The 27,309-nt window shown below is 40.3% G+C and overlaps 1 protein-coding gene across 1 annotated transcript in view; it reads right to left on the bottom strand.

Annotated features, from left to right (window-relative positions):
- SPAG17 (sperm associated antigen 17) overlaps positions 1 to 27,309 on the bottom strand; it is a gene marked incomplete at both ends in the record, with an annotated part of 133,575 nt that overhangs the window by 8,592 nt on the left and 97,674 nt on the right. Inside the window, 18 exons of the mRNA XM_079762032.1 lie at positions 50 to 186; positions 928 to 1,059; positions 2,700 to 2,802; positions 3,545 to 3,644; positions 6,554 to 6,601; positions 7,280 to 7,379; positions 10,585 to 10,630; positions 11,149 to 11,262; positions 12,188 to 12,370; positions 14,093 to 14,220; positions 15,793 to 15,923; positions 16,028 to 16,173; positions 17,550 to 17,738; positions 18,237 to 18,391; positions 19,754 to 19,898; positions 21,646 to 21,863; positions 24,969 to 25,128; positions 27,106 to 27,284. Coding sequence (XP_079618158.1) covers positions 50 to 186; positions 928 to 1,059; positions 2,700 to 2,802; positions 3,545 to 3,644; positions 6,554 to 6,601; positions 7,280 to 7,379; positions 10,585 to 10,630; positions 11,149 to 11,262; positions 12,188 to 12,370; positions 14,093 to 14,220; positions 15,793 to 15,923; positions 16,028 to 16,173; positions 17,550 to 17,738; positions 18,237 to 18,391; positions 19,754 to 19,898; positions 21,646 to 21,863; positions 24,969 to 25,128; positions 27,106 to 27,284 — 2,414 coding nt within the window. The remainder of the gene's footprint in view (positions 1 to 49; positions 187 to 927; positions 1,060 to 2,699; positions 2,803 to 3,544; positions 3,645 to 6,553; positions 6,602 to 7,279; positions 7,380 to 10,584; positions 10,631 to 11,148; positions 11,263 to 12,187; positions 12,371 to 14,092; positions 14,221 to 15,792; positions 15,924 to 16,027; positions 16,174 to 17,549; positions 17,739 to 18,236; positions 18,392 to 19,753; positions 19,899 to 21,645; positions 21,864 to 24,968; positions 25,129 to 27,105; positions 27,285 to 27,309) is intronic.

Genomic DNA, 27,309 nt, shown 5'->3' with positions numbered 1-27,309 from the left:
TACATAAAATGTTGCTTGGCTCTGGGAAATGTGTCCCCGTGTCTTTTACCTTTGCGAGAGGTAGAGACTTGGGCTTGGAACTCATCAAATAGTGAGGTAACTTCACTTTCTCCTTCCTGGCTTGTCCTGCGACATCCTGCAGCAATGACTGGGTTGGGATTTTCATGGGCGTACACAAATCTGATTCTGTTAGAGAGAAAGTTGAAATTACCACATGGACATTTTATTCAAAGATACTCGAGGTCATCCCAGGGAATAATGGCCATTGACTTGGAAAACTTTTCTTCTTTTTTTAAGAGCGCATTTAAAGGAACAAAGGCTTTAAAAAAATAATTCTAGTGTTATATCTGTACATTTTACTAAGAGATTTTACCCACTGTTGGTCCTCACACCAACTTGATGAGATGCTATTAGTATAACCTTTTCTAATTAAATCAGAAAAATCAGATTCTATGAAGTTGATGACTTGCCTTGATAAACTGAATTTATACTGAGATCTTCAGGGTTCTTTCCATTGAATCAATGAGGTACAAATACAGAAAACATTGATTCTGAAAGATTTCTTAAAACTAATGAGGACAAAATCCTGAGAATCTCTTTGGTTCAACTATTATATTTATAGTTCTAAAAAGTGGTAGTAATTACAGGTAAATTTAGCCAGGGAAGTTAATCCTCTAGTCACCACATTTGGTGAGGAATAAGCAAGAGTAGATAATCCACATTGCTGCAGCTGTCTGAATTTCTCCAAATACCCAGGCAATTGAAATAAGAATTGTACTTTACATCATAATATTAAACATCCTTTCTCAGATTCAAAATCATCAAGACAGGAAGGGGAAGGGACCTATATTTGAGTGTCCACTATCTGCAGGCAAGCACCATGGGTATCCATGTGTCCAGTTTTGAGAAAGCAAATGATTACCATACCTGTGGGAGACTTTGTTAAATTTTCAGTTTGCTTCTGGTTAGCGAACTCCTTGATCTCCACAGAACTCTCCGATTTTGGAAAAAGAACCATATCTGAGGATTCCTGTTCTTCAACTTCTTTTGGCTGGGGATCTAGAAAACCTAAAAAACAAATATTATAAGGTGATATTCTGGACAATGGTACAATGATTACTAATGTCTGTGTTCTTTACAATGAACAAGGTGCTCACCCCACACTTGAGGAAGACTAGAAGAAAGCTACTAAGAAGCAATGATTCGTCCTATATGATTCAGTGCTTGCCCTTAACAAACATGGCTCACACTCCCTGGGAGCTAGCTGGTTCTTTCAGGGCTTTATGTCTATGTAGTAGTAGCTAACTTATTGGGTTATGAAATAGAGACCAAGTAATTTGGCCTATGTTATCTGGCAAGAATAACTGAGATGTGAATTAAAAAATTTTTTTTCTAATCGTAAATGTATTCATTACTGTAGACATGTAATTCTTTTAAAAAAATCTTCACCCAAGGATATGTATTTATTGATTTTAGGGGGTGGGAGGAGAAACATCAATTGACCAGGGACCGAACCTGGACTTGAACCTGAAATCTTTTGGTGTATGGGACGACACTCCAACCAAGTGAGCCAATTGGCTAGGGCTGAACATATCATTGTTAATTAAAATGTATCTCTCTAAGGAATCAGTGCAATATGAAAACATTTTAAATAAATATATCAAGGACCAACTTTTGTGGGCCAACCCTGGTTGAATGAATGATGGTGGCTGCCTGGAGGACTGTGCTGAAAAACTGAGGCCTTTTCCCATCTCAAGAGGAGAGTAGGTTTGATTGATTAGTGATGTCTGTCTAGGGTGTAGGTAGAATCACCAGCCTTCACCCCCGATTTCTCTCCCTCACACAAGTCCTTGTTCCAGCCTTAATCTTTGCTTTGCAAACTCTGACCTATCATCACACTCAGGAAAACTTACAGTAATGCCACAATGCCTGCTAATAGAGTCCCCCAATCAAACTCATGTAGTTGCCCCACAATATCTTTTATAGCTGTTTTTCTCAACACACATCCAAAGTGCATGTATTGCATGTCATTTTCATGATTCCTTAATCTCCTTTAATATAGAATAATTACCCCACCTTTTTATTTTAATAATACTGATTTGTCTGAAGAGTCCAAGACAATTGTCTTTTAAAAAGTGTCTACATTTGGGGTTTGTTTGATTGTTTCCTGTTAATCAAATGCAGTTTAAGGATTTTTGGCAAGAATTCTCCTTCTCAACCCCCACCCCCAACACATGCTAGGCTGTCTTGCAATTAGCAGAAGTTTGATCAAGGACCAACTTGGGTAGGCCAACTCTGGTTGAATGAAGTTTGTTAAAGTGGGAAATGCCATTTCTCTCCATTGTAAAGGTACACTTTCCTCCTGGTAATTAGTAGGTAATATGTGAGGTGATGCTCTGAGACCCTTTGAATATCCTATTCTCCAACAACCTTTCATTACTCCCTTATTTTTTAAATTAGCCAGGTCTTCTTAATGCTTTTAGGTAAAATTTAAGCACACTGGATGACAACTAAATTTTAGTTACATCTTCCTTTCCTCATGTAAGTCAGACATGACTAAAATACAGGTTATAGCAGGTCAAGTCATTAGCTGTTACTAAGGCAAAGAGTAGTAGGAACTAGTTATGGTCTAAGAGCCACTATCAAGTATTCTTCATTTAGGCACAGTCACAGGAACAAGAGCTACACAAACACATTACCTGGATGAAGACCACATGTATTTTTCTCAGCTGCTTTGCTCACATCTTCACACTTCTTTGTAAATGGAGGCAAGTTTTCAGAAAGGGTGTCCAGATAAGAAAAAACCAAAAGAATAATTTTAGACTTACACATGGCTGAAAGGCAGCTGCTACGAGCATGTTAAATTGATAAGCAATGATCAAAGTCTCTTTTTTAAGGTCCTGGAAATGAAGTTTTGTAAACTAAAAATTTTTCAAGAGACTTATTAACTCATTGTAGATTTTGTTAATTAGTTTCATATAATTTCTTCTCAGGAAGCCTCTGGTTAATAATAGTGTCTGGAGTTTTCATAGCAATACAGGGAGTTCTGAACTTATAATAACTTAGAGCTATCTCAGCAGCCAATGGGTAAAATAATTTCAATGGAATAAAAACTTTAATGAATAAAACTGGGATTTATCATAGGATAGGCATCAATAGGGAGAATTTGACAAAAAATGGCTTAAAATACCCTATTTTCCGGAGTATAAGACTGGGCGTATAGAAGATTTTCCTGGGTTAAAAAGTCGTCTTATATGCCGGAAAATATGGTAGATGGGGTAAGGCAATTAATAGTGATAATTCAAAGCAGGGAGATGGAGAGGTAGTAACACATTGGTAGAGAACACTACTTAGGTGTAAGACCTGAAATTAGGTCTCTCTCTTATATGCTCTTAAAGACATGGATTTGAAGGGTATAGGTTATTTAGTGGATTAGATGTAGGAAAGAAATAACTTCAGGAAAGGAACATTATATAATAACATATGCACTATATCAACTTTTAAAAGGACTCTTATTCAATAATTATTAATTGCATTCAGTTACCTGAGACTGAAATGTCTTGCTAAATTCAGATTTGAAGTAAGGTGATATTACTTTGTTCCTAATTTTCATTAAATAGTTGTTTGTGTTTTCAATCTCCTTCCTGCTCAGTAGTTCCATAATTATGCAAAAGAGACATAAAATATTTCAAAACATTATTTGCTTCTGTTTTAGCTCTACATCCCAGTCATTTTTCCTACTTAGAAATCAGACTTTCATTGTAAGATAGCAAATAATGATACCAGCTGGTTGGGTTTACAGTTGACCTCAAAACACTAAAAATCAGTGGTCTTAAAGCCAGCTATATTCTTCTAATCTGCATAATTTCAGAATCAGTGGTAACAAAAACAAAAACGAAAACCTAAGTAAAAGTTTATGAATGATGTGATCAGTGATTACAAAGTGAAATAAAAGCAAACATTATAATCCTGCTAGATGTCTTTCCAATATCAGAACCCTACATTGGGGAGACATATACCAGCTAAAAGCTATACTTTTTACATATAAAGATGGGCAATGAGAAGTAAACTAAATCCCCTGAGTAAGACTCCAGGTAGCTTTTTCAAGAGGGCTAACTCAGCTGGGAGGCTTTCCCTTTGTCCTTGTCTCATTTCTTTTTCTACTTCCTGAAATATAGATGAAATGGCTGGAGCTGTGGCAGTCATTCTGCAACCATGAAACAACCCTGAGGATGGAAATCATGTGCTGAGAACGATAGAATAGATGAAAAGAAGGAATCTGATGATGTGGCGCTGTCTACTTCTTTCTTATAAAAGCATTGACTTGGAGGCTGTCTGTTAAATGTAGCTCAACCTAATTCTATCTGAAATAGTTTTCCATTTTAAGTGTTTATTACATGCCAGACACTGTGCAAAGTACTTTATATTTAATCTTACAAGAATTCCAAGTTACTATTATTATTCCCATTGTATTGCCCTAAAGTCAAGGCCTAGAGAAGTTATGTAACCCACCCTAAATGATTAGCTAGTAAGAAGTCAAGTCTGAATTAAAACCCAGGCTGCTGCTTCCAAGCCCATGATCTTGATAAGTGCACTTGCTAATCAGCAATTAGTCACCCAGTGTGTGAGCTGACCTTAGGCATTAGGTGGTCCAATCATCCTCGTTTTATAGATAAGCAAACTGAATTCCTGAAGTCAATTTACTGAACTAAAACAGTGCTCTCTTACACTGGATGGCCTCTCTGGAAATACTGGCTGAATCAAAATATCATCTTATTTAAACAACTAGAGGCCCAGTTCATGATTGAATCATGCACGTGTAGGGTTCCCTACACGCTTTCGCTTTCGATCACGGGGGAGCTGGGTGCCTGTCCGCCTGAGTGGACAGGCACCCAGCTCCCACACTTTTGCTTTTGATCGCTGGTGCACCAGGCCTTTCAGAAGCCTCCAGCACGGCGGAGGCTTCTGAAAGGCCTGGTGCCTGAGTGGACAGGCACCCAGCTCCCACACTTTTGCTTTCGATCACGGGGGAGCTGGGTATCTTTCTGCTGGTGCACCAGGCCTTTCAGAAGCCTCCGGCGCGGCAAAGGCTTCTGAAAGGCCTGGTGCCTGAGCGGACAGGCACCCAGCTCCCCCGCTTTTGATGGTCCACGGTGGGACGTGAGCTCACTGCCCCAGAGGCCTCTTCTGTGCTGCAGCACAGCCATGGTGCAGACGCTGAGCTCCAGCTGCCACTGGTGACGGGAGCTCAGCGTCCCGCCGGCCCAATCATCCACCCCGGCCACCCCGAGTCCCGACCCCCCGAGCCTCCTGGCCAATCGCGGGCATAGCGAAGGTATGGTCAATTTGCATATTTGTCTATTATTAGGTAGGATAATTTCTCATTAACATGTCTCATCTCTACGGCCTCATGGATTCATTCATTAACCTATGGCAGTCTGCCTATTATCTACCACTCTCTTAAAACTGTTCTCACAAAAGACATCAATAAACCTTCCATCTGATAAACCCTAATTCCTCCGTTCATTCTCCTTCATGACACTTCCATATCATCTGACATTTCTGACCACCTCAAATTTCCTTGAAACTTTCTCCTTCCTTAATCCTCCTCCCCAATCCATTATGCATGCTGCCAACACTTGTTTTTCTATGACACATATCTATGTTTTTCACTCTCTTTTTCAAAAACTTACATTGGCTTTCTATTACCTACCTCTTGGTTAAAATTAAACATTTTAATGTTCCAAAATTCTAAAATATGTGAATGGATAACACACGTACACAATTCTAAAGGTATTGAAGAGTACATAATAAAAAGGAAGTCTCCATCCCACACTGTTCCCTAATCTAACCTCCCAACTTCCCTCCCCACAGGCAATCACTGTTACCAGGCTCTTGGAAATCCTTCCAGGGATATTCTATGAGACAGTATACACCTTACAGTTTGACCTTTATGTAGGGGTGGGCCATGAGACTTAAGGTCTTATCTCACCACTCGTCCAACACATTCCACAAGGTAACCCAGACATTGTTATTAAGAAGGATATTCATCTGGGAGTCATTCTGGAGGGAAGCCATGTCAATGTGCACAATAGTACCATGTATACTGCTATATGCTCAGGAAATATATCTGGCTTCCTTTCTTTATAGCAAGAGAGTTGGAATTGTTGGCTAGGATCGAAAGAAAATCAAAGCACATGATGCTTAGAGCACATTCCTCAGATGAGTTAAATGAATCCTTGAATGTTTATGACTGTGCTCTGCATTAAGTTCTAGATTATTTATCAGTAATTGAAATTAGCAAAGCACAGAGAGCTTTCTTACTTATGAGAGAGAGAGGATCCACCTACTGGTCCAATGGGAATCCTCAAGAGATAAGGACATGGTCACACAAAAGCTGAGTGACCACTGGCAGAAGCACAGAAGAGATTCAGATCACAGCAGAGAGCTTGGATGGTAGGACCTCCCAACTCTTCCCCCTCTAAGCTCCTATGACTCCACAAAGCTGGGCTTTTTCATATGTTTATGTATATATACTTCAGGATGGAATTACCTCTGCTGAGCTATCTTCTCTTTCCAGTGCTTTACTGTTGCAGCGTGCCTATGTGAGAGGAAAGAGAAGTATGACCAAAAAGGCAATACTGTACTTTGCTGACTTTCCACATAGTTGGCTCCTTCTCTGTTAACTTAATTGGCCATATCGTAGGTTACTTAGTGCCCACTATCCACCTGCCTCTGGGATAAGTCCGGGTGATGCTTTGAAATGTCTAAAAGCATATTTTTCCAAAAGATGCCCCCTTCCCAGCAGCCCTATTTTTAGTCATAAAATAGGGCCCTTCTGTCATTTTTCCTTCTGGGCCCCCATATACCTTCTGTGGCATCTCTCACAATCTGTCATGATGTGCCTATGTGTTGACTTGCTTTGGGGCTGTTTCCGATGCTACCCTATAAGCTCCAAGATGGCACTAGCCGAGCTGTTATCTATCACTCTATCTCCAGCTCCCAGCATGAAGCTTTTCACATAATGGGCATGCCATAAATGTCCATTTGGATCAGTGAATGAATAAATGCACGTGCTTCTAAAACAAGAGAGGCAATGCTCTTGGTTGGCAAACAATAAAAGAAAACCACCCCTGTATGATAAGTTGTTGACAGTGTGGCAGATGAAAGGCGGAGATCTCCTGGATGTGGTCACCCATGGTTATGATACCCGCATCTCTCCATTCCTCAATCACTGCATGCTTAATACTAACTGGAAAACATTATTGGATCAGCTTACTTCAATTTCTTTTCAGAGAACTCTGTATCAAATGGGTCTGGCAGACAATCCGGAGCAGAAGTCAAAGACTGCTTGTACAAATCGATTAGGTGGGCTGCAACTTTAAAAATAGATGCATTTAACTTTACAACACCACACCACGCACAAGCAATACCTAATGACTCATTAGAGATACTGTCTAAGAGCCTTTCTTTAATCCATCAAGTGCTTACTAGAATTTCCATGATCAAGCTATACTATAACAGTGAACGTTTATGCAGTACCCTACCAGAGGACAAAATGAGAAACATAGTGCCCCATTGTCATGGCTCAGTAGTTGAGCATCAACGTATGAACCAGGAGGTCATGGTTCGACTCCCAGTCGGGGTGCATGCCTGAGTTGTGGGTTCGATCCCCAGTGATGGGCCTGCAGAAGGCAGCCAATCAGTAATTCTCATTATTGATGTTTCTATCTCCCTCTCACTTCCTCTCTGAAATCAATAAAAATGTGTTGTTGTTTTTTTAAAAAAAGGAAACATAGTGACATGTTATTAGGGCAATCAGCATCTACCTGACTGAATTTCATTGTATCTGAAGCACTGAAAAATTACCCATTTTATTGAAATTGTTCTGTCTTTTTTTCCAAAAAGAAAAAAAAAAAAACTATGAAGGACCTAAATCTAAAGGTATGAATGTAATACAATGTGGTGTGTGTTGTGTGTGTTTTTTTTTTTTGTGTGTGTGTTTATTGTTGTTGTTATTTCGATAATTTGGAAAGTGACCCCAAAGTTTATTCCACAGATCATGGTCTTGGTGGGATGTTAATAGAAGAACAAAAAAAGAAACAAGGCTCATGGGTATATGAGCTTGGGAAACACCAGGTCATACAGAATCCATCACAACCCTAGTGTTTCCCTATCCTCTTCCACCTGGGCATCCCCTTATATTAAGGTTACCAGATTTAGCAAATAACAATAGAGAAGGCCCAGTTACATTTGAATTGCAGATGAACAACCAATAATTTTTTAGTGTAAGTATTACACTAACTATAACTATGTTTCATTGCTGCAGGACTTCTCTGCATCCTCCATTAGTTAATGTATATTGTGGCTCTCTAAGAACATAAAGCAACATGCAGCATTATCCAAACTTATATCCTACAACTCATTTTTGGTGGAGCCACCTCAGAGACTAGTGTTCTAGGAAATCCTGTGGGGAACCTTGACCCCAGATCACCACTATTAATATGTCAGGGGCTGCTGTAAGTATACAAGACCCAGTTTGACTCCCGCATCTGTTTGTTAATTTTTGTGTTTCAAAAATATATTTAATTTGTCCTTCACTTTTGGGCAACCTACCCATTTACCTCTCTGAGACTGTTTCCTCATGCCAGAGGTTATGAATTCAATGCCAAAAGGTAGTTTTACCAGATAAAGTACAGGGCAACTAATTAAGTATGAATTTCAGATAAACAAGTAATATTTTTAAAATATAAGTGGGTCCCAATACTTACACTAAAAAATTTCTTTTTCTTTATCTGAAAGTCAAATATAACTGGGCCTTCTCTATTTTTATTTTCTAAATCTGGCAACTTTAATATAAGGGGCTGCCCAGGGGGAAGAGTGACAACAGTGTGTAAGGACAGGGTGACACTGGGTTGTGATGGATTCTTCTGTTTACAATCTTGAGCCACATGCTACCATGTGGTAAAGTGACATTTCAAGAAAAGAAAAATTCAGATAAACAAAACAAACTTCAAGCTAACACTGTGGGGACACACAAAACACATCTGTGGGCTTAATGAAGCTATGGCTGCTGCAGATGGCCAAAAATCAAACAAACCCAAATTACCAAGTTTCTTTGTTGCTTGTCTGCCATAAACTATGAAACCATATAACCAATTTTGTTGGAGCCATACATATTCCAAAATAAACCTGCTTTGAATGAGGCTATTTTCCAAGAGTAGATATAGAGTAAAACAGGGTGAGGTTTTGGTGACAATTGTGTAGTGGCTCCAAAGTTCCGTGTGGGTGTGGGGACGGGGGGAGAGTGCCTATTGGCTGATTGTTTCATTCCTGTGTCTTAGCTGTGTTCTAAATTCAGGTTAAGGTAAACATAGAAGCCAAATGTTAACTTTTTTAATTCAGCAGATGAATGTTAAAGATGAATTAGAGGCAATCACAGTTTTCAAGAATCTCATAATTCAGGCAGGAAAATAGATCCTATCTAATAAAAGAGTAATATGGAAATTGACTGTCACTCTAATACACAAGATGGCCTCCCCCATGTGGTCAAAGATGGCCGCCTCCATGTGGACACAAGATGGCCACCACAAGATGGCCAGCAGGGGAGGGCAGTTGGGAGGGACCAGGCCTGCAAGGGAGGGCAGTTGGGGGTGACCGGGCCAGCAGAGGAGGGCAGTTGGGGGCGACCAGGCCTGCAGGGGAGAACAATTGGGGGGGGGGGAGACCCAGGCCTGCAAGGGAGGGCAGTTGGGGGGGGACCAGGTGGGCAGTTGGGGGGGCCAGGCCTGCAGGGGAGGGCAGTTGGGGGCAACCAGGCCTGCAGAGGAGGGCAGTTGTGGGGGACCAGGCCTGCAGGGGAGAACAATTGGGGGGGGGAGACCCAGGCCTGCAAGGGAGGGCAGTTGGGGGGGGACCAGGCCTGCAGGGGAGGGCAGTTGGTGGCAACCAGGCCTGCAGAGGAGGGCAGTTGCGGGGGACCAGGCCTGCAGGGGAGAGCAGTTGGGGGCGACCAGGCCTGCAGGGGAGGACAGTTAGGAGCTACCAGGCTGTCAGGGGAAGGCAGTTAGGGGTGACCAGGCCTGCAGGGGAGGGCAGTTGTGGGGTACCTGGCCGGCAGGGGAGGGCAGTTGGGGGCGACCAGGCCAGTATGGGAGAGAGCAGTTGGGGGTGACCAGGACTGCAGGGGAGGACAGTTAGGGGCAACCAGGCCAGCAGGGGAGCAGTTAGGCATCTATCAGGCTGTCAGAGGAGTGGTTAGGGGGTGATCAGGCTGTCAGGCAGAAGTGGTTAGGGGCAATCAGGCAAGCAGGCAGGTGAGCGATTGGGAAGCCAGCAGTCCTGGATTGTGAGAGGGATGTCCCAAATTGGAGAGGGTGCAGGCTGGGCTGAGGGGACCCCCCCCCCACCCCCATTGCACCAGGCCTCTAGTGAATAAATAATAATGATACAACATGGCTAATACAACAACAGAAATACCTACAAAGAACTTTGCTATTAGACGCAAGAATGACTGAAAAGTGTATTTAAGGTTATTCTTTTGGAATATGTTAATATTTTGCAAAAAATATTAAATGTACTTACTTTGAGTATCATGGCTTTTTATAGTTTCTTCCATTTTAGGGAAAGACTAAAATAAAGATAAAATTCCTTAGTTATTATATCGCACACAAAATTTACTTTGTTTACAAGCATTCTTTATGTGATCAACTTGATCTTTTATGAAAATTACTATACAATGAATTATTTTTAATGCTTATACAAATCTTATTTAATTTTTTAGTCATTTCTTTCACTTAACAAATTTCTAAAAATCATTTTACGTTGTAGAAATTCCTTTTCTTCCTCCTTCTTATTTCCTTCACTAATTCATTCAATGTTTCAAAGAATATAAATTTCTCTTAAGATAATCAAAACTTTTCTTTTAAGAGCCTTCAGAGTTATTTATGATTTAGGAAAGAGCCTAAAAATATTTGAAAAATTCAATGTATAAGAAGTCAGATTTCCACAGAAATAAGAAATTATAAGGAGGGAGAACATGTTTCACAGGAATGGCGGAAACAAGCTCTTACTTTCAGTATTTTGTCTTGGAGCACCTAGCAGTGGAACAATAGCAGGGGCAGTGGTATGTGAAACAGTCTGTCTCACCATAACTAGTTTGAGGAGATCTGCAGCATTGCCTCTCTCCTCCTCAGTTCTGGAATCTTTAACTGTCATGTCCTGTAGCTCATCTTCTTTCTTTAGGATATGGTTTATATAATCCTAAATCAGCAGAATAAAATGAATCACTATAAATCAGAAATAAGGTAGAGACACCAAACTAGTCAACATCAACTTGGAATATCACAAAGAGATTAAGAATATATTAATTCACAATGACCAGCCACCACAGTTACTGGTCAAGCAATGTAGAAAGACCTTTCTTTAATATGTTAGTAAGCAAAGATCTGAAAAGTACAAAAGCAAAGCTTTAAGGGCCATAGGATATCAGAACTGTATATGGACTTCAGAGAGGCCCCGCCTCTAACTATATGCTCTACTGTCCCTACCAATAAAATGGACACAGGTGATTAGATGATCTTCAGAGTCCTTTCCAGGGACAACCTTTATGGGTCTATTTTTGAATGTAAGTTGCTTAGGAATACCTTTGCTTCCAAGAGGAACAAACTTCTTTCTCCATAAATATTTGAACTTTTTCCACAAATAATTGTCCCCTGTTCTATGTCAGGTACTGGAGACCCATAATCAAAGCACATATGATCCCTGTTCTGAAATTTAACATACTGGAGAGTGAGATGTTACAGATATGCTTATACAACTAATTAAATATTTAAAAATTCTTAGGCCATTTCCAAAAACCAACAATAGTTTTCTTTCATGGACAAATTTCAGATTAATATGCAATTCTACCTTTTTCCAGAGGTCACTAGGCTAGTGTTCCACATAATGAGAAGGGAGGAGTCTATATGACAATCCTATGTAAAAGTTACTTACTTTCTCCCTGTCTTTGGGGTCTCAATACTTCCTATACCTTATGGGACTCATTTAGCATTTTATACCTCTCAATTTCCTCCCCCCTGGAAGATTGACACTCATCTGTTACATTAATTCAGGTTCCTTGGCAAACCAAGAGGAATGATTGCCCTGTTTCTGATTCTTTTGGGTCAGGTTACTTGGGTTCCATTACCTTAAGGGAAATCTGTAGCTTCAGTTTCACCTCATTCTTTATGATCTCGTGCTGGATGAACTGGCGTATCTGTAGCACACTGGGGCTCTTGACTATAGGGGCGGGAGTGCTCACTAGCTGTTTGGCCTCAATGTTAAGGCCCTTCCAAATCTGAGTGCCAAATGGAGGTCCTGGAGTTTTTTTCTATTAACAAAACAAAGCAAAAACAACCACACAAGAAATCAACATTTTAACAAAACTGAGTTCTTATTATTTAGACACTATGCTAGGAACCACTGCTATGGAATACATAGGCAAAAAAAAAAAAAAGGTAAATAAATAAAATATCATTATTCTCAAAAAGTTTCACAAGAATAAGAAGACTTGATAACAAAACTGGACAAGCTTTCCTCTTTATATGTGGTTCTGAGAATCTACATGTTTTAAAATCCTGTTGCATGATGTCCTGTGGATGGCACCCAGGGGAGTGCCAAGCAGTGCTGTGCCATGGCAACGTGGTTTCAGCCTAGCTTAGGCCAAATGCATGAGACTATCCTTTGATACCCACAGGTAACCAAAGACACTTGGAATAAAACAATCTTTAACTTTCTGGTTCCATGAATATGTTGACTTAATGAGAGAAACCATCTATAGACCTGAGTGGTCTTTGAGCTCACTCTAGAATAAGCATGAATCTTTGAGGATTTCTTGAGCAGAAATGTCTGCCTTAGAGTGGACTCTCATCTCTACGCTATGCTCTGTTTTCAGGAATGGTGTGGTTTGATGCCATAAGCCCCGCAGTGTGTCTAATGTGCTCCCTTTTAAATTGCTATTCAGTGTTCACTGCCTGGTCAGTGATAACCACTCAGCGTCTTGTCTGGGTTGGGCAACTCCCACCGGGTGTTTGCAGAGGAAGAGACTGAACTGCTTTCATTCATTTCAGATGTGGCATATTATTTGTCATAATGCAGTGCTTTCAACTTGGATATATAGCCTTAGTGAGCCATTCGGTGTGTCCTTTCATTTTTTAGATAAGGAAGTACCGGTAAAGGTCCAGTGTGACTTGTCCCAAATCCCACATTAATAATTGGTAGAGTCAGGACTAGAATTCAGATCATCTTCATTCACCATGTTGATTATAGCCACCAAATTAAAATACAGGGCTAGGAGCTCATTGTTACCTTAAGTGTTCATTATTTATGCCCCTGCTATTACAAAATTATTCAGGAAAGCAAAAATCATAACTCAAAACATTATCCTCTTCACTTAACACTAGTATCTCTCTCTGATCATCTTATCAATGCCTTCACTGACTTAATAATTTAACACCTGACAATAAGCTGGACATATTACTTAAACTGCTTGCAAGATGAAATGGAAAATCTTGTGAGATTCAGGACTTCAAGATTCTCACTCAAGATATTTTCTTTCATTCTTAAAAAAAAAACTTTAGGTGGGGGCTTCTCTACTGTGACCTAATTACAATGTTTATTTTTTAACATTATAATTATAAATCCCTGTGAATAATTCTTCACATTTTTCTTATGAACTTAATTTGTGAATTAATAAGCTAAGAAAAAAAAGGAGGGTGAAAGACCTAAAATTGTGCATTAAAACTAACAAATAAGGAACAAGAGGAGGGAAGATTTCTGTATTGCATATCAGTAATTCCATGACAGAAAAGCTGCAACATGGGTTACTCAGAGTAGATATTTTTATATTATGAGAAGATGTTCAAGCCTGCAATGTAGGGTAAAAGAAGTAAAACAGATTAGCTGGTCAGTCTTCAAATATAAAATTCCATAAGCCCATTCACAACTTACGTAAGAATGAAAATATATGAATATATGGGAGAAGACCTGAGACTCTGGTTCATTTATGGATGGATATGCAAATTTAGTAACTTTTCAGCCAGAAAAGTTATACCTCTACTGGGGGAAATGTCTCCCATGTTCTCGACTGAAGATTCGGAGGAACAATTGTATCGAGCTCTTTCTTCATCAGCCATGGTGATGCTTCACAAAAAGGGCGAAGGACAGTGATGCTGAGGGCACCTTGTTGAAAGAGAGTCATCAGAGGGTCACTTCTCCAACAAAATATTCTGAAAATTTCAATGGGCATTCACTAATTTCAACAACTACTATTTGGTAAGTGAGACACAGCAATGATGCTTAAGGGCCTTGAGATCAAAAGAGAAAGGTGGCTTTTAGTCACTGTAGCACCTACAGACTGTATTTAGATCACCTGAAAGTACTCATTGTCTTCCAAAACCCACATACACGTCCTGTCCATCCCACCACTAAACATTTCTGGAGTTCAGCACTTCTTCCCTCTCCACTGGCCCTCCTTAGATCATTCACCTCCGAGAGGTCCTATTTGGGATTGCAGTAAGGACTAGCTTTTCTGCCCATAACTACTCTGCGAGTGAACCTCCCAGCAGTCAGGGTGACTGATTACCTTAAGCCATGATTTTAGCTATTCATTGACTTCCCATTGCTCACAGGATAAAACTGAGTCTAACATTTTCTCACCCCTGCCTCACTCTGTACCATTGTCCCTTCTGAGCTTCAGGTACTATGACCTTACCCCCATCTTCTCCAGTGTTTTATGCATCCTGCTTTGTAGTCTGTCTTCCAAGATAGCTCTCCCTCCTATCTTAATGAACTCCTACATATCCACCAGCTGTTGGTTTCAGTGTCTTCAGGGGAGCCTTCCATGCTCTCATAGCTCACCATTGTATCCCTAATAACCAGCCAGTGTTTGGCACATGGTGGGTTATCAAGTAGATGCTAGTTAAATGCAATTTGAATTCTTGTTCTCACACAGTTCCACAACACACACTGTACAACCAGTGAGAGCACCCCACTCTCCACATTCACAAAGAGCATGTGCACTGATACACTGAAAGATCTAACTGCACACAGATGCAGGTATATTCATAAACAAGCACAAAATATATCCTACCAACCAGAGAAAAAATTAAAACACACACACATAAACTTAGACCTAGCACATTAGTTTGGTACACAGATAAAATGCAAGTTTATATCTATGTTTTAAATACATATATTACATACACTGATGGTTCAAACTTAATGCAATATGTGTCTCTAATCTTTACTCACACACAGACTTTTTTTGAAATTGAAAATAATATAAATGTCCAATGAATACATGACAAAAAATGTATTTCAAGTTGTCTTTCTAACTTACACATCAAATGTACTTTCTCTTTTTATTCTATTAAATTCATTAAGGTAACACCTTCAAAATGACAGAAAATGAACTTACAGGGGATATCTCACTTTTCTTTGTTTTTTTCCTACCAAGATTAAACAAGCACATAATAGGAACCTAGGTACATATATAATGTACTTAAACACAGATACAAATCTGCATATGGGTAGGAGAGGAACTCATCCTCTACAGTTTACATAGGTTATGCTCAGATAAATCTTGGTCTGAGCACAAATAACTGTATATATAGGTTGACACAGTCAGGTCAAAAGTAGAATTGAAAAGTGAGCAAAGAGAAAAAGTAGAGAGATGGCCTGGGTGTGGACTGGATAGGAAAGGTGAGAATTTGGGAAGGGACACAGTGAGCTCCAGCCAGGTAGGCTTCCTACCTGGCTGCTCCTGCACCGGCTCTTGAAGAACTACGGTAGTTGGTTCTCCATATGCCAAGGACAGGTATTCTTCAATGTCACTGTCTCGAAGAAGTTCTACGCCTGATCCATCAGCATAGACAACAAAAAACCTATTTGAAGAAATAAAAATTGAATCACTTGACATATTCAGTTAAAATGCTCCTTGAACTCTGAATTAAAAATAAAAGTCATGGTATTATTTTTATCATATTACCTGGGGACATGTTCACCAAAGATTTGCAGATGATTCTTATGAAGGTGAGCAGTTGATAAACTATCATAGCCTTCAGGACTTGCATCTAAATGATCTTCCAAATTGATTTCAGGTACCATAGTTGATACACTACCATCAGCCATGACCTAAGGGACAAAGTATATTAGCAACTGAAAGAAAAAAATGCCATAAAGCTTACATTTCTGCTGATCACACTTAAGAAAATAGATGATTTTTTGTATTCTCAGAAAATCAGGGATTTTTATTTATTTACTAGAGGTCCAGTGCACGAATTCATGCACAGGTGGGGTCCCTCAGCCTGGCCAGCGATCAGGGCCTATGGGGGGGGGGGTGCTGGCTGGCAAGGGGGAGGGGCTGTGGGAGGTTGGCTGTGGGAGGGCACTGACCACCAGGGAGCAGCTCCTGCATTGATCAGCTGTGCCCCCTGGTGGTCAGTGCATGTCATAGCGACTGGCTGACCAGTTGTTCTGGTCATTTGGCCATTCCAGTCATTCAGTCGTAACGGTCACTTAGGCTTTTATATATATAGATAAGGTATTGCTCACTAAGTACAGATTGCATAAAAGTGAAAACCTAATAGCACATGTTCACTCACAAACCACATCTACACTGTGAAAACAAACTAGAAAAACTAGAAATACCCTGAGGAAGGTGACTGGGAAGGCAGGGGACTCTAAGCCTTATCTTCTGAGGATGAGTTCAAGGAACTGGGATTTAAACATGGAGGAAAGGCTGGTCATGTGCTAGTTGTCCTGAAAGATTGAAAGAGTGATAGCATGGAAGAGGTTTATATTCTGTGACTCCACACACTTAGGCTTTTATATATATAGATAATGAAATTTGCATTTCCTGTCATTTTTATGAGTCAACAAACATTATTCTCCTTTTGATGTTTTCCCAACCACTGAAAAAAATATAAAAATGATTTTTAGCTCATACAAACAAATGGCCAGGGTTTGCCAATGCCTGGCCTAGAGGTAAGAGGGTAATTGTGCTTTTGAGGGACAGAGAAACAGAAGGTAGAGTTCTGTACGAGTAGTTAAACTCCCCTCCAGCTTTCCCCCCTCCCTATCTTCATCCCCACAGAACCCTCACTAACTGAAATTCTCACTGTGGATTCTCTGCCTTTTAAAATGCCCGCTGTCTATGCATTTGCTGTTACTTTACCCTGGACACAAACCAACCACTCTTACTCCATCCCTTTGTGTTGGCATTATTTATAGATGTTTAGTTTTCTCCACTGTTACATCCACTCTGTTCTAATTAATTACTTGGCTTTAGCATTTCTACCATCCCAATAGCTGGGCTTTTTATCCCCTATGCAAGTACATTTGATAATCAAAGATACTGACATTCACCACCGCTTGCCCAAAGTATTGGCAGTTAGTAGATAACTCACCCTGAAACTGCTAAGGTAAAAAGCTACATGGAGGCTCTCTCATATGAAATATCTGAAAAGCAAAGCCACAGCCTCTCTTTCCAAACTAATGATACATTTTACCTGAAAGGTGTTTCCCTCCGGGTCCAGGACCTGACAGATAACCTCTGAGGTGTGCTTCATGATGTACATGCTAGCTCTCAGCTGCTCACGGTTTTGGAAAGGATGGTATATATCACTGCTTGATTCATGGCAATATATAGCCGAACAATCCCTATCGATATAGAGACAGCCTGTGTTTGGAGGTAACACCTAGAAGGGTATCAGAAAGAGAGAAATTATTTAAAATTTCTTAACCAAATTGAGGACTTTGGAGAATAATTTTAGGACAAAAATTATTCACAGATCTCTGCCACAAACTGTATTTCCAGGAAGAAAATCCAAGAGAGGATTTAAGATTTGGGAAAGATTACCTGATAAGGAGGTACACTGAATAATTAGCATCTAATTTGTCCCAAGTCCTCATATTTCATCTAGTTACTTCACTATTTCTTTCAAGTAATCGATGTACCTTCTTATTTCAGATGTTTAATATAAAATAATGAAAAACATTTTAACTGAAGCAAAAACATGTGGCCCTATTCAAACTGTTGAACCCTTTATGATCTTGGGCAGGAGTCATCTCCAAGAGGGTCCACATGGCAGGCATGCTCACTGCCCTGGAGCAGTGGGTTTTCTTAGTCGAATGGACATTTACCTTTGGCACTCTTTTTCCCCCTTCCAAACCTCCCTCTCCCCCCCAAGACCTACCTGATATGTTCCCTGTGGCTTTGCAATAACAGATGTCCCATCCCCAAAGGTGGCGCAACATCTACTGTCCTCGCAGTTGGTGATGACAGTGGCATAGTGTGAACTTTCTATCCGCATGCACTTCACCTGCCTGGTGACAGTCTGAGGACCATCATCTGTGGGCAAATGCATGGCAAGCAGATCTGAGAGCATGCGCACATCGGGAAACACGCTGCCTGCTGATTTTGCTCCTGTCTCCCGGCTACCTGGACCGGAAGTTGAGACTAAGTGCTGAGAGCTCACTCCGCAAGGCGGGAGTGCCTAGGCCCCTCCCTGGCAACGTAGAGCAATCCTCCCAGAGGAACTTCTCTGACTTAGTGTAGTGTGCCGTTTAACTTCCACTACTCTTTTTACTTTGAAAAATTGAAAACATCAAGAAAAGCATAACTACTCAATCAACATTTGCACTTGTTAATATTCTGCTATATTTGCTTCAACATTTTAAATATGTACATAAGAATTTATTCTCAGTTTATTCCCTTCTCTTGCAATCCATTTGTATACTTTTATATAAATATGTGTACCAAAACCAATGTATAATATTTTGCATGCTTTAAATTGGCATGTTATATATTACTCTGTATCATTCTGCAACTGCTTTTCTCACTTAGCCTTGTTTTGAGACCTTTAGCCATCTTGATATACATATGTGTGTGTACATGTATATTGTGTGTGCACTTCTTTCCTTTCAGCTGCTATATAATATTCCTTTGTAAGTATATACCACATGTTATTTTTCTGTTATGCTGTTGATGGACATTCATGCTTTCCAATATTTTAATATTATACTCAGTGTTGTAAATAGCACCCCCCGCACCTATTTGCTTGTATAAATGCATAGAGTGTTTTTCTATATCTACCCAGGAGTGGAGTTAGTGCATCCTATGATAGGTACCTTTTCAATTTCCTAGATATTTTTTAATTGCCCTCCCAAGTGACTCTTAGTTATCACTCTGTCTAGTGGGGCATAAAGGCTCCACTTCTCCCACTCATTTGCCAATTTTATTGCACTTAATTTGGCAATGAAGAATTTAATGCATGAAACAAATAAACTCTGGAATAAAAGAAAAGAGAGTCAGGGGATAATTTTTCTCTAAAAATCTTGTTCAGATTTAGGTTAGGAAGGCTGGTAGGCATTTAGAGTCTTTGAACAGGTGCCAGTGGCTTAGCAGCTGCAGCTGGCCTTTCTGGTAGAGAGGTATGCTCGGAATTGAAGGGGAGCCTAGCTGAGTTCACCTATTTTTTCAAATTTGATTCCTTAAAGATCTAAGAAATCAAGTCTGAGAGCTATTGTCCAGGACAGTTGAGTCATGACTATTAACTTTTAGTTGCCACCAAAGCAGACTATAAGTTTTTGGGGATGAAAATGGAAAAGCCACTATTACTACCCATGCGCGAACTAGAGCTGCTATCCCTCTGCCTATCAAATTCTAGAGACTTATAAAATTGTCACACACTTGGAAAAAATAAAAGCGTACTTATTTCTTGATTACCCAAAGGAATAACTTGATCTTCATAAACTTGGTAAAAGGTTGTGATTCTGGTCCCATCGGCATGGTCCACTATCCGCGTGCCATCCTGCTTTTCCACGATGATTGCTTTGTCCTCCCGAGTGGTCATAACCTGGACACACAAAGGCAGGGCATCTCATTTGGTCAGTGGCCAATCCCAAGTGCGCTCATTTTCACGCCCTGGGGAATACCATCAATGCTTGGTTATGTATTTATAAGTGGAAGCTTTATCTTATCTACTTGGTCTGACCTTTACAACAAACGTGGGAGGCAGGACATTTGGGTTGAGAGAGGTTAAGATACTTGCTCAGGGTCACTCGGCAAGTGCCAGGGCTGCTGCTGGACTAGGGCCGTCTGACTTCAAACCTGATGCTCCTTCCACGGTCACATATTAGTGAGTGAAAAGTTAACATCAGGACTGGCCTGACCCTGGTCTTGCTGGGAAAATGGCCCCAGGTCTTGCTTCCTTGGAAATTAAAGATTGAAGGTGAGTGTGGCGTGCTGAGCCTGCCGTGCATGTTATGTGGGTTGTCTCGTGTCATCAGGACAGAACATGAGGATTGGTGGGGCAGGGGCTGAGGCTTCTCTGAGCCAGGTTGGTCCTCACGTATTCCTGTGGGTGGCTGCGCAGTGATGTGTGGGTCTGAGGGTAGCAGAAGCTGTGCCTGTGGGTGGTGGCTGGGCCTCCCAGCTGGATGAAACGGCTGCAGATGAGATGAATGCCGATTGTGTTCTGGTGGTTTGATTGTCAGTTTTAACCCAGAATCCCTTTTGTTCTAGTGGATAATGTAAGTAATCTCAATAGCAAGCAGACATTTTGCTTTGACAGCAGCACATGGCTGTAAACAGGTGGGAAGTTCACAAACCAGAGATAAGGCACCTCGTAAATTCTTCCTTTTGTTTAGACTCAGAGGGTGTTGCAAAGCTCCACATAAGGTGTCAGAAGACTATCTGAGGGATAGAAAGAGCCCACTGTTCAGTCACCAACAGCTGGTTCTAATTCTGGCTCCCTCACTTCCGGGATGCGTACTCTTGACCACATTACATAACTTGCTGAAACTCAATTTCCTCATCTGTGTAACAATATTCATTGGTATAAGGACTAATGAGATATTTGCAAAACCCCTAACAGAAAGTCCTGCACATAGAAGGTGCTATTTATTATTCATCTGAGGAATTTCAATTTCACATCCTAAAAAAAAACACATTGTTTTCTATACCACTCATATGGTACCTATTTTTATGCTACAAATGAAATGTTTTGTACAGTTGCTCTGTGGTGTCTTGAATTTTTTAATGTGAGAATTTCCTTAAATATATTAAGTTCTTTGAAATCAAGGATCATGAACAAATTCCTACCACTCACATCAGGTGCACACAAAGAAGTAAGAATAAGGCATAGGCCCTTATTTCTATGAGGTAAGACATATACACAAATGCATTCAACATAAGGAAATACATGACATTATTAATCATATGTCTCAAGAGTGGTATGGAAAATTCATGACCTGTCTCCATTTCAAAAATTAGTATTTTATGATTTTCTATGCTGGTCAAATAAATGGCAAAATGCTTTTAGATTTGGGGAGAAAGATCCATCTATTCATCCATTCATTCCTTCCATCCATCCACCCATCCACCCACATACCCACCCACCCACCAACCCACCCACTATTATATGGGTGGGTTGGTGGGTGGGTGGGTATGTTATTGAAAATTTACTATTTGCCAGGCACTGTTCTATGCGTTGTTTCAAAAAGTTGTTATTGAAAATTTACTATTTGCCAGGCACAGTTTTATGCGTTGTTTCAAAATTCTCATGATTTAGGCTATTTTGCAATATAAACAGTTTGCCATACCGTTCCAGTGACAGGATCTGTGGCCTGAAAGGATAAAAATGGCGCCAAGTCTGCTATTTTTTCTGATCCTTTGGTGCCAATCCGATTCCCTTCAGGTGTGGTTGTAAACCAGGTGCCCACGTGAGTCTCCATAGGAGTCGCTATGTGAACCGTTTCTGTGGGAGGGTCATGGATTTCACTCTTGTGTAACACCGAGGACTGATTTTTGTGACTTTTTCCTGCAGAAGTTCAAGTAAAATCAAACACAACAATATAACTATAATATCAATTATATGAATCATTCATTGTTTGGTTCAGTATAAAGACATTATGGCACAGAAATTCTAAGTAGTATTCCTCAATTATATTATTTCTCAAATGATGAAAATATCAGGTCATGAATATCTTAATCTTGGTATTTGAACTTTGGCTGGATTCTCGTCACCTTCTTCCAAATATACACGTGCATATACACAATTCACTCTCTATGACATCATACTTATTCTGGCCAATTTCTGTACACTTTGAGTCCTGTTTATATGTCCCGGATCACACTTTCCAATTTTAAACTTGTGTGGGCAGTATCTAAGATGAATGGAGCAGGATCCTGAGCGAAATGCAGAGGAAAAGACTTCGCATGTGCCAGGGGTCAGTCCTTTCATGACAGGTTTAGGAAGTGCTGGTAAAATACAATATCTAATCATGGATGCATCTAAGAAAGCAACCCAATTTAAAAATGGGCGAGATATATCAATAGACACCTCACCAAAGACAATATATGGTTAGTAAATAAGCATATCATAGGGATTAAACAGGAGCTCTCAATCATTGTTGGTGGGGATGCAAAAATGATATAGCTACTTTGGAAGACAGTCTGGCAGTTTCTTACAAAGCTAAACATATACAGAATATGCTCCTACGTATTTATTTAAATGACTGAAAACATCCTATATAATAAAAGGCTAATCTGCAAATTGTCCCCTTGACCAGGAGTTTGACCAGAGGGAGGGGCAGGCTGGCCAACCACCCTCAGCCCCTCCCCGTGACAGGTCCCGCCCCCGATCAGCACCTCCACCCAGATCAGGGCGAGCTGGCTGGACCCCACCCGTGCATGAATTCATACACCAGGCCTCTAGTGTTCATATAAAAATCTGCATGCAAATGTGTAAAAGCAGCTTCATCCCAATTGCCAAAACACTGGACACCACCAATCCAGGGTAGGGTAAAAGGAGGTTTACAGCTGTGAGTATGTGAAACACAGAGTTTATTCTTATGGCATTACTTATTAATTACTGAATTATTTTCCACATGAACAACCGTGAACTTACTTTTGTGTCACCCTGGATAGCCAACAAAACATGAATGAATAAAAAAATTTTTGCACATCTATATAACAGACTGTTATTTTGTTAATTAAAACAAATGAACGATCAAGCCATGAAAAACCCAGAAGGAATCTGAAATGTATGTGTCTAACTGAAATAAGCCAATCTGAAAAGGTTACATACTATAGGATTCCAACTATATGACCTTCTAGAAAATGTAAAACTACAGGGACAATGAAAAGATGAGTGGTTGTGAGGGATGGTTCAGGGTGGAGGAGAAGACAAGGATGAGAAAGTGCAGCAGAGGGGATGTTCAGGGTGACGAAACTTACTGTGTACCCTCTAATGGTGGATTCATGGCCTTATTTCTCTGTGAAACCTCATAGAACTGTACAACACAAAAAGTGAACTTCACTATAAACTAAGGACCTGAGTTCATAATAATGTATCAATACTGGCTCATCAATTATAACAAATATAGTATACTTTCAAGACCTTAAAAATAGGGAAAATTGTGAGGCAGGAAGAGAGTAAGTATATGGGAACTCCCTATACTGTGCTTTCTGCTCATTTTTCTCTGTAAAATTAAAATTTCCCTAAAAACACATTAGTTAAAAAAAAGAAAAGTGAATGCATTGCCCTAGATCAGTGGTCTGCAAACTCATTAGTCAACAGAGCCAAATATCAACAGTACAATGATTGAAATTTCTTTTGAGAGACAAATTTTTTAAACTTAAACTTCTTCTATCGCCACTTCTTCAAAATAGACTCGCCCAGGCCCTGATATTTTTGTGGAAGAGCCACACTCAAGGGGCCAAAGAGCCGCATGTGGCTCGAGAGCCGCAGTTTGCCGACCATGGCCCTAGCTGGAAGGGCTGTGAAGAAACCTGGAGTACACCTGCTGGAGGCAAAAGCCTTTTGGAACCAGGATGGGCAGTTAGAGAAGAGGCTACACAGACCACCTGTACACCAAGTCCTCAAATCAACAAGAGAGGGAGCCCTTGAGCTGGGAAGTTTGAAAGCTATAGGGCGTCTTCCAGTTGCCTTCTACCAGGGACCTTCTGCTACTACCAAAGGAACTCTGCTTCACTAAATTTTGAGTTACTGAAAAAGGAATTCACTTTGCTTCCATACAAGATTACAGGGCACTATGATGAGATGTGTGAAGTTGACAAAAAGACTAAATAAATCTTGGTCTCAGATCATTAAAGTCCTATTAGAAATTGAGAAAAAATTGTAACCCATGAAAGACAGTGTGGGTCAGGGGTTAGCTGTTCAGATGCAAATCCCAGCTCTACCACTTACTAGCTAAGAGACCTCAAGGAAGTTATTTCTCTGTGTCTCGTGTCTCAATTTCCTCATCTGTAAATTGGGATTATTAAAATATGTAATTCATAAGGTTGATATGAGAATTAGCTGATTTAATACAGGGTAGGGCATAGGAAGGTTTACAGTTGTGAGTATGCAAAACAGAGTTTACTTTTTTATTATTACTAGAGGCCTGTTGCACGAAGATTCGTGCAATAGGCCTTCCTTCCCCTGGCTGATGGAACTGGTTTTCCTCCAGCACCCAGGACCCAGGCCTTCGCCCCGGCCGCAGCAGAGAAGCCAAGCCTAGAGGCTAGGCTTCTCCACTCCAGCCTCAGCAAGGCTTGGCATCTCCGCTCTGGCCACAGCAGAGAAGCCAAGCCTCTTCAGTCTTCAGTCTTAAGTCTTTAGTCTTCAGTCCTCAGTCTTCACTCAGGCTGGAGCCTTCAGTCTTCACTCTGTGCCTGTGTATTCAAATTAACCCACAATCTTTGTTGTGTTAATTTGCATACTCACTCCTGATTGGTTGGTGGGCATTGTGGAGGTACAGTCAATTTGCACCTTTCTCTTTTATTAGTGTAGATTTATTAATTATTGTATTATTATTTTTTAATTATTGTATTATTTTCTATACAAACAACTGTAACCTGCTTTTGCTCCACCCTGTATTTTAAAGTCTATTAAAACCACTATGGAGGCTTTGGTTATTACCTTTCTTTGTGATGACAATCTCTGATGGTACTGTTTCTGACTTTTGCTGAGAAATCGAGTCCATCAAGTCTCCACTGTGAGGAGTTACTGACATTTCAACAGGAGGACAAACAGGTCCTGAATCGGGACTACTGCTCACAGAGCCATCTGCAAAGAGAATCTGAAGGAAAAGCATAAATCCAGCATTCTCAGAAGCAAGGAAGAGGCTGGTTAACAATTAAAAGTGTGTGTGAAGCTGAAATAGGTTAAAATGAATCCTCAGAAATGCTATTTGCAGACTTCCAGACTCAGCATAACAAAACATCTGACAGAAGGGTCAATTTGGAACTCAGAGTCTACAGGTTAATAACCAGCACAAACATATTACTTTGTTTTCCATTTACCTTCTCTGCTATTTGTTTTCTTTTCATTTCCTGTCTTTTATTAGATTGACTTTTTAGAAATGTTTTCCCCTTATTCACCCTTCCCTTATGTAATTGGGAAATTATCCAGTTTCAATTTTTCTGACTACATTTAAAACTTTATCACATATTTAAATGCTTAGTTTCTATCAGTATCTATCTAGTATATATTGTATTCAGAGGCACTATTGGTACATACTCTATCCAGTATCAGTATTGATAGCCTCCCAAACAACAGAACAAGAACTGACAGTGTTTTTAGTAAGAAGTCCATCTTAATTCTTTCATATGTAACTGGTTTCCTCAGGAAGCTTTTGGGATTGTCTACCTATGCAGTCCTAAAATTGTACTATGGCATCTACCTAATGAAAGAGTAACATGCTAATTGACCGTACCTCACAACACCCACCAGCCAATCAGGAGTATTCAAATTAACCCAACAAAGATGGTGGGTTAATTTGCATAGGCAGGTGCTGAGTGGCCAGGGGCAGGGCGGGACACCATGGCGACGACACAGGCGTTCCACACCACCCCAGCCCCTCCGGGCCTCTGGGCAGCATGGGAAGGTGGAAAGGTGGCTCCGGGCTGGAGCAGAAAGGTGGCTCAGGCCAGAGAGAAGGCAGTGCCGGCAGCCAGGGGAAGGAAGATCCATTCTTGCACGAATCTTCATGCATCGAGCCTCTAGTATCTAAATAATCTTTAAACAATTAATATCATTCTGATTGGTACTTGGTAGTCCTGTTTAATTTAAAGTATTTTTTTAAGCTCTAGGAAAATTTACTATATTGTTTTTCATTATTTTCCCCTTCTGGAAATTTTATCATATAGATTCATTTGGAATGTCTTTTAACTTTTCTATTCTTCATAATCCACCCCCCCACCCCATCTTTCACAATTGTTATTTTTAATATGTAAGAACTCTATTTTTTCCATAGCAACTTTTAACAACTTTTAATTTATTGACTTTTGGGGGCTGGAGGAAAGAGAGAGAGAGAGAGAGAGAAAGAGAGAAAGAGAGAGAGAGAAACATTGATCTTTTATTCTAAAGGTGATGATTTTGGGGTACATGGCCATATTTTTCACTGAGAACCTCTTTCCCTTCTTGGTGCCATCTCTGGTCAGAGGATGCTCTTCCCTGGGGAGGGATGGAGCAGGGCACATGGCTTCCGGGTAGTTTATAGTTTCTGGTCTCACCCTTCAGGTAGCAGAGAGTTACCTGAGGCACTGCCCTGGTTTCTGAGCTCAAAGCTCCATTTGTGAAACATCTGTGTTAAAACTCCCATTTAAAAAATTTCGGTGGTTTTGTTTTTAATATGTTTTAAACTTTGCATTTGTTTTTCCATCATTTGAATTCCATCTGACTTGAATTTTTAAGGAATTCTCTAAGCCTTCTGATCCACTGATGACACATTGTGTTGTTCTCTAGTACAGTTATGAACTTGCTATTTAAAAGTATTTTTTCTAGTATTTTAAGGTGCTTTGAGAGGTAGAGAAGAAAAACAGTGTTTGGTCTATAATCTTGGATCATATGTAGAATGATATGCTTATTTGTATCCTGTATGGCACAGATAGTGTTTTTTCTTCTCCCTATACTACTTTTTATTTGTCATTTTCAAGTGTCATCCCATTTTCAAATGAATTGTTCCTCTTCTATGTCACAGTACTGCTCCTTACCCATAGCTTGTTTGTATTTTACTTTGCAGCAGGAAAGAGTACTTTATCTCACATTTTCTTACCTGTGTGGATCCATCCAGCATGTACTTGATCACGGTGCCTTCCCTGGTGATAACCCTCGATGCCTCCTGCTCCACTGGGGGTAGCACCGTTTTATAGAAGTCATAGTGCTTCATCCTCTGGGGGTAGCTCTGTCGGACTATGATGTCCCAAGTGGGTTCCTCATCCGTAACATATTTATCTTAAAGAAAAAAAGAAGCCTCTGT

The sequence above is a fragment of the Cnephaeus nilssonii genome, assembly GCF_951640355.1.
Source record: "Cnephaeus nilssonii genome assembly, chromosome: 21".
NCBI lineage: Eukaryota > Metazoa > Chordata > Mammalia > Chiroptera > Vespertilionidae > Cnephaeus > Cnephaeus nilssonii.
Note: the sequence above shows the minus strand (reverse complement) of the source record. Positions and strands in the feature narration are given on the sequence as shown.